Consider the following 14,067-nt stretch of genomic DNA (forward strand, 5'->3'; position numbering starts at 1 on the left):
GACAGCAACAACAACAATAAAAACAACAAGGGCAACAAAAGGGAAAAAGAAATATTAAAAAAAAATTTTAAAACTAAATAAAAATATTTTTTAAAAGAAAACATGTGCAGGAGTTGGGCGGTTGTTGTGCGGGCCGCGGAGAAGAGAGAGAGGTGGTCTGGAGCGAAGAGGGAACACAAATCTTTATTCGCGCTGGCACCTCAGAGTTGGGTGCTAGAGAAGCAGGTTGGGCCACATGGAGGTAGCGAAAATGGCCGTTTCACGCAGTAACCTTTCCTGCCTCTGAACACCAAAGTGAAGCGCTGGCAAGAGAGCGAGGTGCGGAAGAAGAAGGGCTTTTATAGGAGTAGCTTTCCCGGGAAGGGGGAGGAGTAACCATAGCACTCCAGGATAGGATAATAACTCTCGTGAGAACGGGAGGGGGGAGGAGTAACCAAAGCACTCCAAATATTGCGGGGAAATAGACAATGCCCTGAGGGCACAACATGGCGGAACAGGCACTCCGAGTCTCGTGGGAACTAGCAGTAGCCTGAGGGGACAACATGGCAAATGTGACTGCATCTGCACAATTTCCCAGCAGGCAGTAGCACAGCGGGTTAAGCACACATGGTACAAAGCGCAAGGACCGGCTTAAGGATCTGGGTTCGAGCCCAGGCTTCACCCACCTGCAGGGAAATCACCTTCACAGGCCTGTCTCTCTTCCTCTGTATCTCCCCCGTCTCTCTCAATTTCTCTGTTTCTATCCAATAACAAACAAATAAGATTAAAAAAAAGTAAAAAAAAAAATCTTAAAAAAAACAAACATGTGCATGAGGACTTTAGTCAAAGGAATTAGAAATCTTCAACTAATTTTATGGCCTGATAAGAACTCATCTTTCCAATGGCCCTAACCAGGGCAGACATACCTTGTTTTATTGCACTTTGCTTTGCTGTCCTTGGTATATTACAACTTGTTGAAAGACCAGATGAGGGCTGACAAAATAGCTCACTTGGATAGTATTGAAGCCTAGCACGACCACATTGAAGGATGCTTTGGTGCTGGAAGGAAGGGAGGGAGGGAGGGAGGGAGGGAGGGGAGCTGGGGCTCATACCAGGATCCTTACGCCCATCCTTCCATTTTTTTTTTTTTTTGCCTCCAGGGTTATTGCTGGGGCTCCGTGCCTGCACCATGAATCCACTGCTCCTGGAAGCGACTCCCCTGAAGGTGGGGAGCCTGGGGCTCGAACGGAGATCCTTACTCCAGTTCCTGCACTTTGCACCACATGCGCTTAACCCGACTCCCCTGGAGACTATTTTTTTGCCCTTGTTGTTTTATCATTGTTGTGGTAATTATTATTGATGTCATTGTTGTTGGATAGGACAGAGAGAAATGGAGAGAGGAGGGGAAGACAGAGAGAGGGAGAGAAAGATAGACACCTGTAGACCTGCTTCACGCTCATGAAGCAACCCCCCTGCAGGTAGGGAGCCAGGAGCTCAAACCCGGATCTTTATGCAGGTCCTTGCGTTAACCCGCTGTGCTACTGCCTGACCCCTTAGATTATTTCCATTGGTTAACGATGGCTGCTCCACCTAGGACCAGGACACAGAAAGGAAGATAGAATGCCACTATCCCTCCCCCTGCACCCTGCCCAACCCTAGCAGCTCTGCATTAATGCAGCAGGCTTAGCCTCTTCCAACTCACTGCAATGTCAAGCAGCTGCTGGTCTTTGGGGTGGCTCCCTAGTTCTCTGGGGTTTCTCCAAACACAAGCCCAGGGCTCTTGTTCATTTGTCTCCCTAAAGTTATTTGTCACATGCTTATGCTTTTATCTTGAGAAGCTTAGCTCATGACAAATAGAAGCCGCTGTAAATATTGGGGTCTCTTTAGGTCTCACACAAGCAAATAAGAGTTCTCTCTTTTTTGCTTCTGAAGTGAAATCCATTAAGCTTGGTAGGAGGGAGGGAAAAAGGAAAGAGCGAAGTTGTGCCCTGGATGCAGAGAGCACACAAGGTGGTGTGTGGGGCTCCTCCCCACCTGTGGCATCACTCAGCCCAGCCCAGAACTCTATTTGCATGATTTTACTGTTTACAAGAAACAACAGGGGGCTGGGAAGAAGGCCAAGATAATCTCCATCCCTCCTGGTGTTTCAGCATGGCCACCTCCTTCCTGAGACCCAAAGCAGCTTGCTTCCAGTACAAAGGTTGAAGGAGCAGAGCCCCTTCCCAGACACACTCTGACACATTAACCCCAGGCAACCCCTCATCTGGAAAGGAGACACTGTGTGGTGCTACTACACCAACTAACAATCCAGAACTTTCAGGATAGTACCTGCCCTCATTCCATACCATCCCCTCAACACAGATGTGAACAGGTAGCCTGCAGACCCAGCCAACCTGCAAACGTGATATACTTGGCTGCCCAAGTGGTATTTTAAAAAAGTGATTTAATTGGCAATATATTAGGAGACTCTGTATAGATATCAGTTTCTTAATTCTGAAGGAAACAAACAAAGCATCGCCAGTAGCCCTCTGTAGGCGGCAGGTGTGCTTGCACCCTTCTGCTCACCCCTTTGCCATTCGCCTGCCTGGCTTCTCAAAGGTCCCCAAAGGGTCCAGTCACCTGTGCAGAAGGCACCCATGTGGTCTGGGGTGAGACGGTCTGAGTTCCGTGCTGTGTCTAACTGCTATGCTCTCTCCAATCACAAGAACCTTCCTGGGCAATCGGGAGCTTTGCTGTTAGATGCAAACAAGCGTGTGATCCAGAAACCAGTGCTTCAGTTCTCCTTTTCCAATGACTGGCCCCACCTGCCTAGGCTGGGCTCTCCTCCTTGGCATTTAAACCTTGAGACAAGGAGACTCCCCAGGGACTGTTCCAGAGACTGGCCCAGTATCGGTTAAGTCTCCAGTAAAAGCCCTAAAATGGCTGGGTCTTTGCATCTTATCACAGCTGGTACTTCTAGAGTTTCTCTCTGGAGAGAAGTGAGCAGTCTGTGAAAGAAAAACAAGAATCCAGGGGTCCAGCTGCCCAACAGTCTTCAGTGGGTTCCCGGAGGTCCATCTTCATCAGCCCCATTTTGGTCCCGGCTTGGCACCTTTAAGCCAAGGCGCTTCAGGGACTGTACAAAGAAGCGAGGAAGTTTGCAAGTCAGGAGGAGTTCCTCCTTGCGGTCCCCCAGGGCAGGCAGGGTCAGCTTGCAGGCGTGCAGGTGAAGGGGGATGTGGCGGGCCTTCGACTGTTGCAGTCCCAGCTTCTTCAGGGTACCCACAGGCAGCTTCTACACAAAGAAAGATACCAAGGCAATAGACCCTCCCCGAGCAGCATGCAGGGTCAGAAGACCTCTTCTTACAGGGGACCACACAGTCCGAGCACAGCTCATCTTATTGTAACTCCACTACTGCACTTCACAGATGGAAGGTTTGCAGCAACCCTGCGACAAGCTAATCTATTGGCCCCATTTTTCCAACAGCATGTGCTCGTTTTCTACCTTACTTTAGTAATTCTTGCACTGTTTCAAATGTCTTCATTATTTTGATTTCTAGCATGAGGATCTGACTTTGAGGTTACCATTGTCATTGTTTTGTGACACCATGAACCAAGCCCATGTATGATGACAGACTTAATGTGTGTTGGGGCTGGGTGGTGGCACGCCTGGTTGAGCGTACATGTTGCAATGTGCAAGGACCCGGGTTCGAGCTTCCAGTCCCCACCTGCAGAAGGAAAGTTTCACGTGTGTTGAAGCAGTGCTGCAGGTGTCCCTGTCTCTCTATAATGTCCCTCTTCTGTCTCTTTCTGTCTCTATCAAATGAATAAATATAATAATAAAAGCAGACTTCTTTAAAAAAAATAATAAGTTTGTTCTGATTGCTCCCCTTGCTAGCCTTTCTACTGTTATCCTTTTTATTTTTATGTTTTATTTATTTACATTGTATATAGACTGAGAAATTGAGAAGGGGAGGGGAGATAGACAGACAGATGGACAGACCTGAAGCACTATTTTACCATTTGTGAGGTTTCCCTTGTGCAAACAGGAGTCAGGGGGCTTGAACCCAAATCTTTGTGCGTGGTAATGTGTATGCTCAACTGGTGCACTGCCTCCCAGCCTCCTTCTCCCTTTATTTATACCTTCCTATTCTGACAATATTGAAATTAGATCAGTTAATAGTCCTGTGAGTACTCAAGTGACAAGAAGAATTAAACGGCTAGCACTGTGAATCACTAAAAACGATTTAAGTTTACTGAGGAAAACACGTGGGAGGGTTAGACAGGCTAAAAGCTAGGCCTTGTGGACCAAGTAGTTAAGCGATGAATGCAAAGGAAAAAGCTCATGAAGGAAAACAGAAGTGCAGCTCCAGTGAACACACAAATGACAAGAAAGCAAAATAGCCTTATGTTCATATGGAGAACATTTTAGCAGTCTAAGAATGTTTTAGCAGAATTCAGAGCAGCAACAACATTCCATGAAGCCAAAGCCTAATTCAGAGCAAGGACCTAAGTCGGTACAATCTTACAAAGGCTTAGAGGTGAGGAATCTATCAAAGAAAAATATAAAGTCAACAACAAAATATTAAAGCAAGTGAACAAAAAAGTATAAAACTAACAAAAGTTGGTTTGTGAGGTTGAAAGAAACAAGTTGGGGCCAGGTGGTGGTACACCTGGTTAAGTGCTCACACTACAGTGTACAAGGACCCGGGTTCAAACCCCTGGCTCCCACTTGCAGGGGGGAAGCTTCACAAGTGGTAGATTGCGGCTGCAGGTGTCTCTCTCCCTATCTCCTCTGCCCTTCTCATGTCTCTGTCTCTATACAATAATAAATAAAAATATATATATTAAAAAAAAAATCAGAAGTGGCCAGCCAGTGACACATCCAGTTGAGTCACACATCACCAAGTACCAAGGACCTAGGTTTAAGCTCCTGGTCCCCACCTACAGGGCAAGAAGTTTCACAAGCAGTGAAACAATGCTGCAGGTGTATGTGCTTCTCCCTCTCTCAGCCTCCCTCTCTACCTCTGCCTACCCTCTCACCCTCTCAATTTCTCTCTATCCTATCAAGTTAAAAAAAGAAAAAAAGGCCACTGGAAGTGGTGGATTCATCATATAGGCACTGAGCCACAAGGATAACCCAGGTGATAATAAAACAAACAAAATACAGCATCAAGTGCTGATGTACAAGCTGCAGCAGTTTTCCAGAAAACTAGGATCATGAATGAAGGTGGCTCCACTAAACAGAATGTCAAGGTAGATAAAACAGCCTTAGGTTGGAAGATGCTGCCTGGGGCTCCCAGAATGTAGCCATTGTTCTTCAGAAATCGCCACAACCACCAGCCTGCATTAGCCACCACCCTGGTCACTTCAGAAGACAGCAAAATCTATGCAAGAGCCTCCACCAACGAAATGATTCCTGAAGGCTGAGGTGAGGGGCAGCATTTTTAATCAGTAAAAAGAGAAAGACAAAAACCTGCAGACTTTCTTCCACTGTTCATGAAGCTTAAACCCTGCAGGTGGGGTACTAGGGCCTGAACCCGGGTCCTTGCATGTGTGCTTAAACAGATGTGCCACTGCCTGCCCCTCCCTTCTTTTCTTTTTTTTTTTTCCTTTCTTTTTTGGGTAGAGACAGAAAAACTGAGGAGGAAGGGGAAGAGAGTAAAAGAGTGAAATAGAAACACCTGCAGCACCACTTCACAGCTCAGTTTCCCCCGTGCTGGGCAGGGGAGACAGCATAATAGTTATGCAAACACTCTCATGCCTGAGGCTCTAAAGTCCCAGGTTCAATTTCCCGCCCTGCCAAAAACCAGAGCTGCAAAGTGCTCTGGTGTTTCTCTCTCTCTGCATCTCTCAAAAATAAAATAATAATAATAATAATAAAGTTTCTGGGCGCTGGTGTGAAGCGCAAGGACCAGTGTAAGGATCCCAGTTCGAGCCCCTGGCTCCTCACCTATAGGGGAGTCCCTTCACAGTTGGTGAAGCAGGTCTGCAGGTGTCTATCTTTCTCTCCCCCCTATCATCCCCATCTCTCTTGATTTCTCTTTGTCCTATCCAACAACAATAACAATACTACTAACAATAATGATAACAGCAACAAGGGCAACAAAAGGGAAAAAAATAGCCTCCAGGAGCAGTGAATTCGTGGTGCAGGCACCAAGCCACAGCAATAACCCTGGAGGCAAATAAAAATAAATAAATAAATTTAAAAGAAGTTTCCCCCCTGCAAATGGGGATGGAAGGCTTGAACCCAAATCTTTGCACAGGGTGTGTACTCTACCAAGTGTGTCACTGACAGGCTCCAACAATAAAGTTTTTTGTTTTTTTTAATTGGATAGAAACAGCCAGAAATCAAGAGGGAAGGAGGAGATAGACAGAGAGACACCTGCAGCCCTGCTTCACCATTCGAAAAGCTTTTCCCCTGCAGGTGGGGGCCAGGGGCTCGAACCCGGGTCCTTTCCCACTGTAACATGTTGCTCAACCAGGTGCACCACCACTTGGCCCCCAAAAATAAAGTTTTCTTAAATTATAGTATGTATGTGGTTTCTTGAGACATACTGTCACTGACACTTAACCAAATCTAGTGTGGGCATAGGTAGTATGCACTGGGAAAGCAGAAACTTCATCTGACTCCCTTACCAAAGTACTTGTTTTATAGCATAAAATCAAACTTGTAGAATCTTTGAAGTATGTTTAGTACAGCCTGCTTCAGGAAGGGTTCAAAACCCAGGTAAGAGAAAGACCACACCTTGGTTACACTTACTGGCTGTGTCTCTGGTCTTGCAAGAGAACGAGCTTTTGTCACATCAAAAGACAGAATAGTTTTCACTGTGGCTTATTAGCAGTAGTATGAAAGGCTGCTTTGAGCTTTTAGAAATGCCCCAGATACCTGTAAAACCTGAGACTATACAAATGAAGCAGAAAGTATTTGCTGATAGATTCTGTATCTCTATGAACTCAGCAACTATTTTCTCATTTGTATGCAGAGCCAGGACCTTGCACATGCACAAGTTCATTGTCCCAGGCACTTTACTTGTAGAGATTACATAGAGAGGCTGAGATAGGGAAAGGTACCACAGCATCTTCCATGTGATGCTAGAGCTTGAACCTGGGTTGCGTGCATGGCAAGTGATATAACCTACCCAGTGAGGTATCTCTCCAGCCCCTAACTTCTTAATATTTCTAGATGCTAAATAACTAGGATGGTACTGTCTCTGAAGGCAACCCAGGGCATCTTTGCTGTGGCTCACTTCAGGGCTTTTATGAAGGGAAAGCTTAAGTTTTCCGCCTTATTCTGGCTCAAGCCAGTATTACCTGGGGGGCCAGCTTATTCCAGTCTGAGTACTTATGATCACCGAGGATTGGGCAATCCAGTCCAAATGACAGGTGAACTCGAAGTTGATGTTTTATTCCTTTTGAGAAAGAGAGAATTTCTGAGTAGATACAGAGACAGTGTCACAGAAGGCACCTGTTTCTAATCACATATCAAAGCACAGTGAAACTGGAAGAGTCCCAACTACAGTAATGCAGGAACAATAACATAACAAACTCTAAGCTATGCCACAGTCAGTTTAGGATACAAACACAATAAATACTGCTAAGCCTCCAATTCCCCATTTTCCTCTTTCTACCATACTTAGCCATGAGCAAGAACATGGCACTTATGACTGGCACACTTAAAAAAAATAAATCTACTAAGCTGCAAAATAACTAACTCAGTGCTTTGGCTTGTGCACAACCCAGGTTCCAGTCTGGTCATTATCATGCTGGCTGAAGGAAGCTTCAGTGCTGTGGTCTCTTTCACTCTGTCTCTATCTAAAATCAATAAAGAAAGAAATGAATTCACTGAAGTCAGGAGATAGCTCAGCCAGTAGGGCATACATGCTATCATGTATGCAGCCTTGAGTTCAAGCCCTGGAAGAGTTCCACAGATGGTGAAGCAGTACTGTGGTGTCTCTCCCTCTCTTTTTACCTCTGTCTCCCTGTCTCCATCTCTCTAAAATTGGCCTGGGAGTGAAATTGTGTAAGTGCAAAGCCCTGGCACTGCAAATAAATAAGTAAAAGTAATCTTACTGTATAGCACTAAACAGTATTGCTTTGCATATTTTTCATTTACTATTTTAACCACTTTTCATGTGTGCAGTTCAGTGGCACTAAATACACTCAGGTTGTGCAGCCATCATCATTATCCACGTCCATGTATTTTTCATCTTCCCAAACTAAAATTCTGTACCCATTAAACACTAACTGTCTACTCCCTCCAGTCCCTGGCAGCCACTATTCTATTTTCAGTCTTTATGAATGTGACTGCTCTAATTATATCTCCTATAAATGCAACCGGGCAATATCAGCCTTTTGTGTTTGGCTTATTGCACTCAATGTAATGTCTTTAGGGTTCATTCTTATTACAGCACGTGCCAGAAATTCTTTCCAAGGCTGAATAGTACTCAGCTGTATGAGTAGAACACATTTTGTTTTTCCATCCATCTATCAATGAACATCTTAGGTTGCTTTTTCACCTGTTTTTGGCTGCTGTAAACATTGCTGTTCTAAACACTGGTGTATAAATGTCTTTTCGAATCCCTGTTCTCAACACCCAAAAGAACTTTCTGGGTTGCACAGTAATTCTATTTTTATTTATTTATTTAAACCAGATCACCACTCAGCTCTGATTTATGGTGGTGCGGGGGATTTAACCTGGTATTTTGGAGCCTCAGGCATGAAGTCTCTTTGCATAACCAATATGCTATCTACCCCTGCCCTCTATTTTGATTTTTTGAGAAACCACTTTGCAGATTTTAAAATAAATGTGATGAAACTACTTACATGCTTCTGTGACTTGCTGTTTCTCACAATTGTCCTGGCCCCACATTAGCACCTGAAGCAAACACAGCTGCAACCCCAGCCTCTCACCCCAACACTAGCTAAGCATAAGAGCAGAGCCCAGTCTGACACCCTGTGACTCAGTGGCACTGGGGTTTTACTATCCCACCGAGGAATGGGGGCACCCTCACCAGTTATGGGCTGGAGCTCCAGGAAGGCAGAAGACGCAGTGCTGCTGAGCACCTGGTACTGAGTTACGGCCAGGTGTGCACTCCTGTTGGTCCGCACTTTCACCATTTTCCCATTGTCCATGCGGTAGCTTGGGGACAGCGTCATCTGAAGCCAAGGAAATCCAGATATGATTCACAGGAAGAGCCAGAAGCCAATCCTGCAGAGAGGCAGCTCACCCACCTTGTGGTGTTGTTGGCCTTGCACCTCCTTCTCGATGATGGGGATATCCACAACTCCAGCGTGGGGCACCGGGACATGCACAGTGATGGCCCTGGGGGTGACACAGGCCTTGGCTTAAACCACAGAACTGAGTGATCTTGTTTTTTGTCCACTTGGAAGGTTTCACTTCTGAACTAGTGTGATTAGGCATTAAGATCAAGATATTCCAAATGATGTCTAGGTACTTAGCCAGGAGCTTGATACAATTTAAAGTGTTTTTTGTTACCAACATAATGCCTGCTACTTGTGGGATATCAGGGGTGGGGGTGGGGGGAGATGACCAGAAAATAATTATATTAAAGGCAGGGGAAATAGCATAATGGTTATACAAAAAGACTTTCATGTCTGAGGCTCTATCGTCCCAGGTTCAATGGCCTGCACCACCGTAAGCCAGAGTTGAGCAGTGCTCTGGTGTCTTTCTCTCATTAAAATAAAACAAGTGAAATATATTTTTAAAAAAATAATATGAATGCTAGACGATGGTGCATCTGGTTGAGCACACAGAGTATAAGCAAAGAAATGGGTTCAAGATCCTGGTCCCTAACTGTAGGGGGAAGCTTCACAAGCAGTGAAGCAGTGCCGCAGGTGTGTGTCTCTATCTCCCCTCCCCTCTCAATTTCTCTCTATCCTATAAAACAAATAAAAATTAAAAAAAAAAATGGGGGGTCGGGTGGTAGCACAGCAGGTTAAGCGCAGGTAGAGCAAAGCGCAAGGATCAGCTTAAGGATCACAGTTCAAGCCTCTGGCTCCCTACCTGCAGGGGGGTCACTTTATAAGCGATGAAGCAGGTCTGCAGGTGTCTGCAGATACTATCCTCCTCTCCCCCTCTCTGTCTCCCCATCTCTCTCGATTTCTCTCTGTCCTATACAACAGCATCACCATCAATGCCAACAATAAGAAGGGCAAGAAGGGCAACAAAATGGGGAAAAATGGCCTCCAGGAGCAGTGGATTCGTAGAGCAGACACTGAGTCCCAGCGATAACCCTGGAGACAAGGACAAAAAAGGTGCATTCTACCAGCACATTTAATCACTGAGTAAGTAAATGAATTGAATGAAAAGCTCAGACTGAAAGTACACTGGACAGACCTTCCCTTTTCCCGTCTGCTCCCTTCACTGCACCCCCCCATGGAGTTTGCTGCTGCCCCCCAGAGTCGCTCTCCATCTCCCCAAGTTTTTGTTGTATAAATGGAAGAATAAGTAGGATGCCATTATTTAGACCACTGCTGTAAGGATAGTGAACTTCATACCAGTACTTCTTTACCACTTGGCGGGTTTTAAACAACTCCTGGACTTGATGTGCCATTTCCTTTTCCCACGCCAACACCATTACACCAGTGGTGTCTTTGTCCAATCGGTGGCACAGGTGCAGGGGCTCTGCTTTGTGACCACGAAGCATCTTTGCCAGGATAGGTAGTACATCACTGATGCAGAGCTGGACTCCAGGGCCACCTAAGAAGGGAAAAGTCAGAGGTTTAAGTGCCAGGAAGAGATTCCACCAAGGAGTTCTCTTGAGGAAAAACCTCTTACTGAATTAGCTACCAACACTTTTTATGTCCAGGGAACTTGCTTGAAAAGAACCTCAAGGCCCAATCCTGAGTATTAAACCAAAATCTGCACTTTAACATGTTAAAGTGAACTGTACACATATTAAAGTTTGAGAAGCGCTCTCTTAGACCATGTGGCTTCTCAGACATTTTTAAAGCATATATTGGGGCTCTGGCAACAAGATGGCTAACCTGGAAGGGTGATTGCTTTGTCATATAAGCAAGTTTTAGGCCCCACTATACCACCTGGGGATGCTACAGCATATAGCACACAACACTCAGGGGGAAGCTTTGTGCTTTAATAGCTCTATTTGAAAAAGCTGGGGGGAGGGGAGGGTAGCACAGTGGGTTAAGCACACATGGCGCAAAGCATGAGGACTGGAATAAGGATCTTGGTTCAAGCCCCCGTCTCCACACCTGCAGGGGGTTTGCTTCACAAGCAGTGAAGCAGGTCTGCAGGTGTCTATCTTTCTCTCTCCCTCTCCTCTCAATTTCTCTCTGTCCTATCCAACAACAGCAATAATAACAATAACAAGGGCAAAAAAAAAAAAAAGGAAAAATGGCCTTCAGAAGCAGTAGATTCGTAGTGCAGACACTGAGCCCCAGCAATAACCCTGGAGAGAAAAAAAAAAATCTGACCCCCCCAGCAATGGGAAAAATGTATTTACACTAAAACTAGTAATAAAAATGAAAGAGATCTGATATTTCACTGTATAAGCAAAGACATGAAAATTTTCCAAACAAACACTATCCAGAAGTTGATCATGAGAACCTCCTGAGGCATTAAGGAAGAGTCAAGAGGATGCCAGAGCACTGATCAGCTCTAGTTTAGGATTGTGCAGGGGATTGAACCTGTGACTTTGGAGCTTCAGGCATAAAGTCTTTTGCATAACCATTAGACTATCTCTCCCACCTACTCCAAATATTTTTCAAAAAGTTATTTCACCTCAGGCAGTATTTACAGTATTTATTCTTTCTAACTTTCAATTTTTTTTCCACCCACTAAATGCAAATGCCTAAGTAACAATTATCTCATGTAAGATAGGAAGGCAAGAAATGACTGTGAAAGTCAAGAGAGAAAAGCCATGTGAAATATTTGGCAACACCTAATTTAAATTTTTTGTTGTTTGTATGCACAACTCCTCAGAACACTCTAGCTAAAATATGCCTCATCCCAGCAAAAACCCTTTTCATAAATTTTTTTTCTATCTTTCCTGAATCACTCCAGCTATTTCTGATAATTACTTTCAACATTTAAGAACATTTGCCCACTAAGTTCTAGGGATTCTGGGGGCTTTGTTAGGTATACTCCAAAACACACACACTCTACACACCCCTTATGTGTCGTGTTTTTTCTTTCCCAGTTTTGATGGCATATAACTTGGTAACAATAACCAAATATCCTTGTATTTCTCTATGACAATTCCGGTGGAAGTTTGCACACAGCTTCTTCCATGCACCACTATATAGTCAGATGTTTGGAAGGTGGAGACTATAATTAATATCTGCATTCGCACTGTCCTGAGTTGCAGCAGCAGGCCCCCTTCCTTTCCCACCTGGCCCTTACCGTGCACAGGGAGACCATAGGGCTTATCAATGACCACAAGGCTCTTGTCCTGGTAGACAATTCCTCGGCACAGTGCCTTCGCAAGCACGTTGGGGTGGACTCTTTGCAGCTGCTGTGTGCATCGCACTAGTTCGTGCACTCTTCGCTGAACGGGGCTCCTGGGCACCTAAGGGAGAGATGATCCTCGTTAAGTCTGGATGAGAATTTCGGCAAGGAATGACTGTCTTCGTATTAGACTGGCGCCTTCTCGGACTAACTTGAGAGCAGGTTTCTGCCACACCTATGTCTGTGAGGCACCTATGTCTTCAGACGGAGCTCGCAGGAACTAAACACCCAGCCTATGGGAAGAGAGGTTAACTTACTGAGCTCCCCCTCTCCTTTCCGAGTTCTCCGAGCTTAAGTTTAACACATTTACTTCATACCTGTCAGAGAAGCCTTCTACCTCACCCCCCACCCCCCAAATAGGAAAATCATAGAGCATATAGCTTTCTTGTGAGTCACCCAACTCACTGATTCCTTCTGTTTTTGCTCCTGTTTCTTAGCTCGGAGTTTCTCCACTAATCGCTGAGCATCCAGACGCCTGGAGGCTGTGGCGGCGGAACAAAATGGCTTTGAGGAATGTGTGAACAAACTCCCCAAACGCTGCTCTATACTCCAGACCCAGGTGCCCAGGGAACAACAGCAGGGCGCCGCCATATTGTTGAGAGGGGTGGGAGGAGCCAAGACCATGTGCAGATGAATGACCACAGGGAGGAGGGCGGGGCGGGACCTAGGTCACGTGGGCTAAGGGGTGGGACCATGGCCGGGTCACGTGGGGGCGGTGCGCGTTATGTGCGGCTGCGCCGGCCGGTACCTGCAGCTGGAGCGGTGGCGTTTGGAGGAGTCGCGGTGAGTGCGTTGGAAAGCCGGGTTGGGACTGGGAGTCGCGGCTTCCTCAAGGCGTTGACGTTTTCTCGTCCCCATGACTCCGTTCTCGGAGAGCACTGTACTGGGAAGCTGTTTCTCCCTTCAGGAGACCATCCTACTTCAAAACACCTCCCCGCCCCCGCGCCCCCTGAGGAGCGATGCCCGGGAACGTTCCCCCCACAGCCGCCTGTCCGTCCCGCCTGACAGCCTCCTCCAGGTGGGAGGCCCGAGTTCCGAGGGGCGCTCCGCCGCCGCTCTCATTCCTGTCCGCTCGACCTTTGGCGAATCCCGGATCTCTGTCGCCTTTCCACCCCTTACCTCCCGACTCCCAGCCTCTTTGTTTCCCATCGCAACCTGTCCGCCTCTCCCAGGGATGGTAATGGGGCGCCTTTCCGTTACCCGGGGGCGCCAGCCTGTGTCTCTTACTTAACCTGAGGGACACCTGCCTTGGCTTCTGTCCTTTCTCGAGAGTATTTCTTGGACTCTCCTCCCTCCCCCACCCCCGCCACCCCCCGTCCTTCGAGACTGAAAGTGCACTGGACTTCCCTTTTCCCGTCTGCTCCCTTCACCGTCCCCGCTCCGTGGAGTTTGCCGCCGCCCCCCAGAGTCGCTCTCCATCCCCCCCAAGAGGTGGGGGAGTCCCGGGACACCCTGCACAAACTGCAAGCGACTCCTTCTGCTTCCGCCAGGGCGTGGCTGGAAGATAAACATCTGGTAGAGACAGTCGAGTTACACACACCTTGCGGCATATCTGTCACCTGTTCAGTCAGACAGGTGTTAACGAAAATTAGCGGATCTGTACCGATGAGATAGATATA

At 46.5% G+C, this 14,067-nt stretch overlaps 2 protein-coding genes across 4 annotated transcripts in view; one reads left to right on the forward strand and one right to left on the reverse strand.

The window, feature by feature from the left end:
* Positions 1-2,405: 2,405 nt before the first annotated feature.
* On the reverse strand, positions 2,406-13,077 carry RPUSD4 (RNA pseudouridine synthase D4). Its single transcript, XM_007539900.3, has 7 exons — positions 12,854-13,077; positions 12,344-12,509; positions 10,480-10,681; positions 9,193-9,283; positions 8,973-9,117; positions 7,273-7,370; positions 2,406-3,253 (listed from the first exon to the last, which is right to left on the reverse strand). The coding sequence occupies exons 1-7, from the start codon at positions 13,070-13,072 to the stop codon at positions 3,014-3,016; spliced, it is 1,161 nt and encodes a 386-aa protein (XP_007539962.2). The 5' UTR covers positions 13,073-13,077; the 3' UTR covers positions 2,406-3,013.
* Positions 13,078-13,153: 76 nt separating this feature from the next.
* FAM118B (family with sequence similarity 118 member B) overlaps positions 13,154-14,067 on the forward strand; it is a 58,171-nt gene continuing 57,257 nt past the window's right edge. The window contains exon 1 of one of the 3 annotated variants that reach the window (XM_007539372.3): positions 13,154-13,231. The gene's annotated coding sequence lies outside the window, so the exon portion shown is untranslated. The remainder of the gene's footprint in view (positions 13,232-14,067) is intronic. The other 2 variants (XM_060180165.1, XM_016195286.2) reach the window with 2 other exon arrangements.

This window comes from Erinaceus europaeus, chromosome 20 (assembly GCF_950295315.1).
Source record: "Erinaceus europaeus chromosome 20, mEriEur2.1, whole genome shotgun sequence".
Classification (NCBI taxonomy): Eukaryota; Metazoa; Chordata; class Mammalia; order Eulipotyphla; family Erinaceidae; genus Erinaceus; species Erinaceus europaeus.

Excerpts from the sequence above, each read along its gene's own strand:
- RPUSD4 (XM_007539900.3), bottom strand. The coding sequence starts at position 13,072 with ATGGTCTTGGCTCCTCCCACCCCTCTCAACAATATGGCGGCGCCCTGC. Across the intron at positions 12,510-12,853 it reads AGCAAAAACAGAAGGAATCA|GTGCCCAGGAGCCCCGTTCA; the intron begins GTGAGTTGGGTG and ends TCTCTCCCTTAG. Across the intron at positions 10,682-12,343 it reads CTATGGTCTCCCTGTGCACG|GTGGCCCTGGAGTCCAGCTC; the intron begins GTAAGGGCCAGG and ends TTCCCTTCTTAG.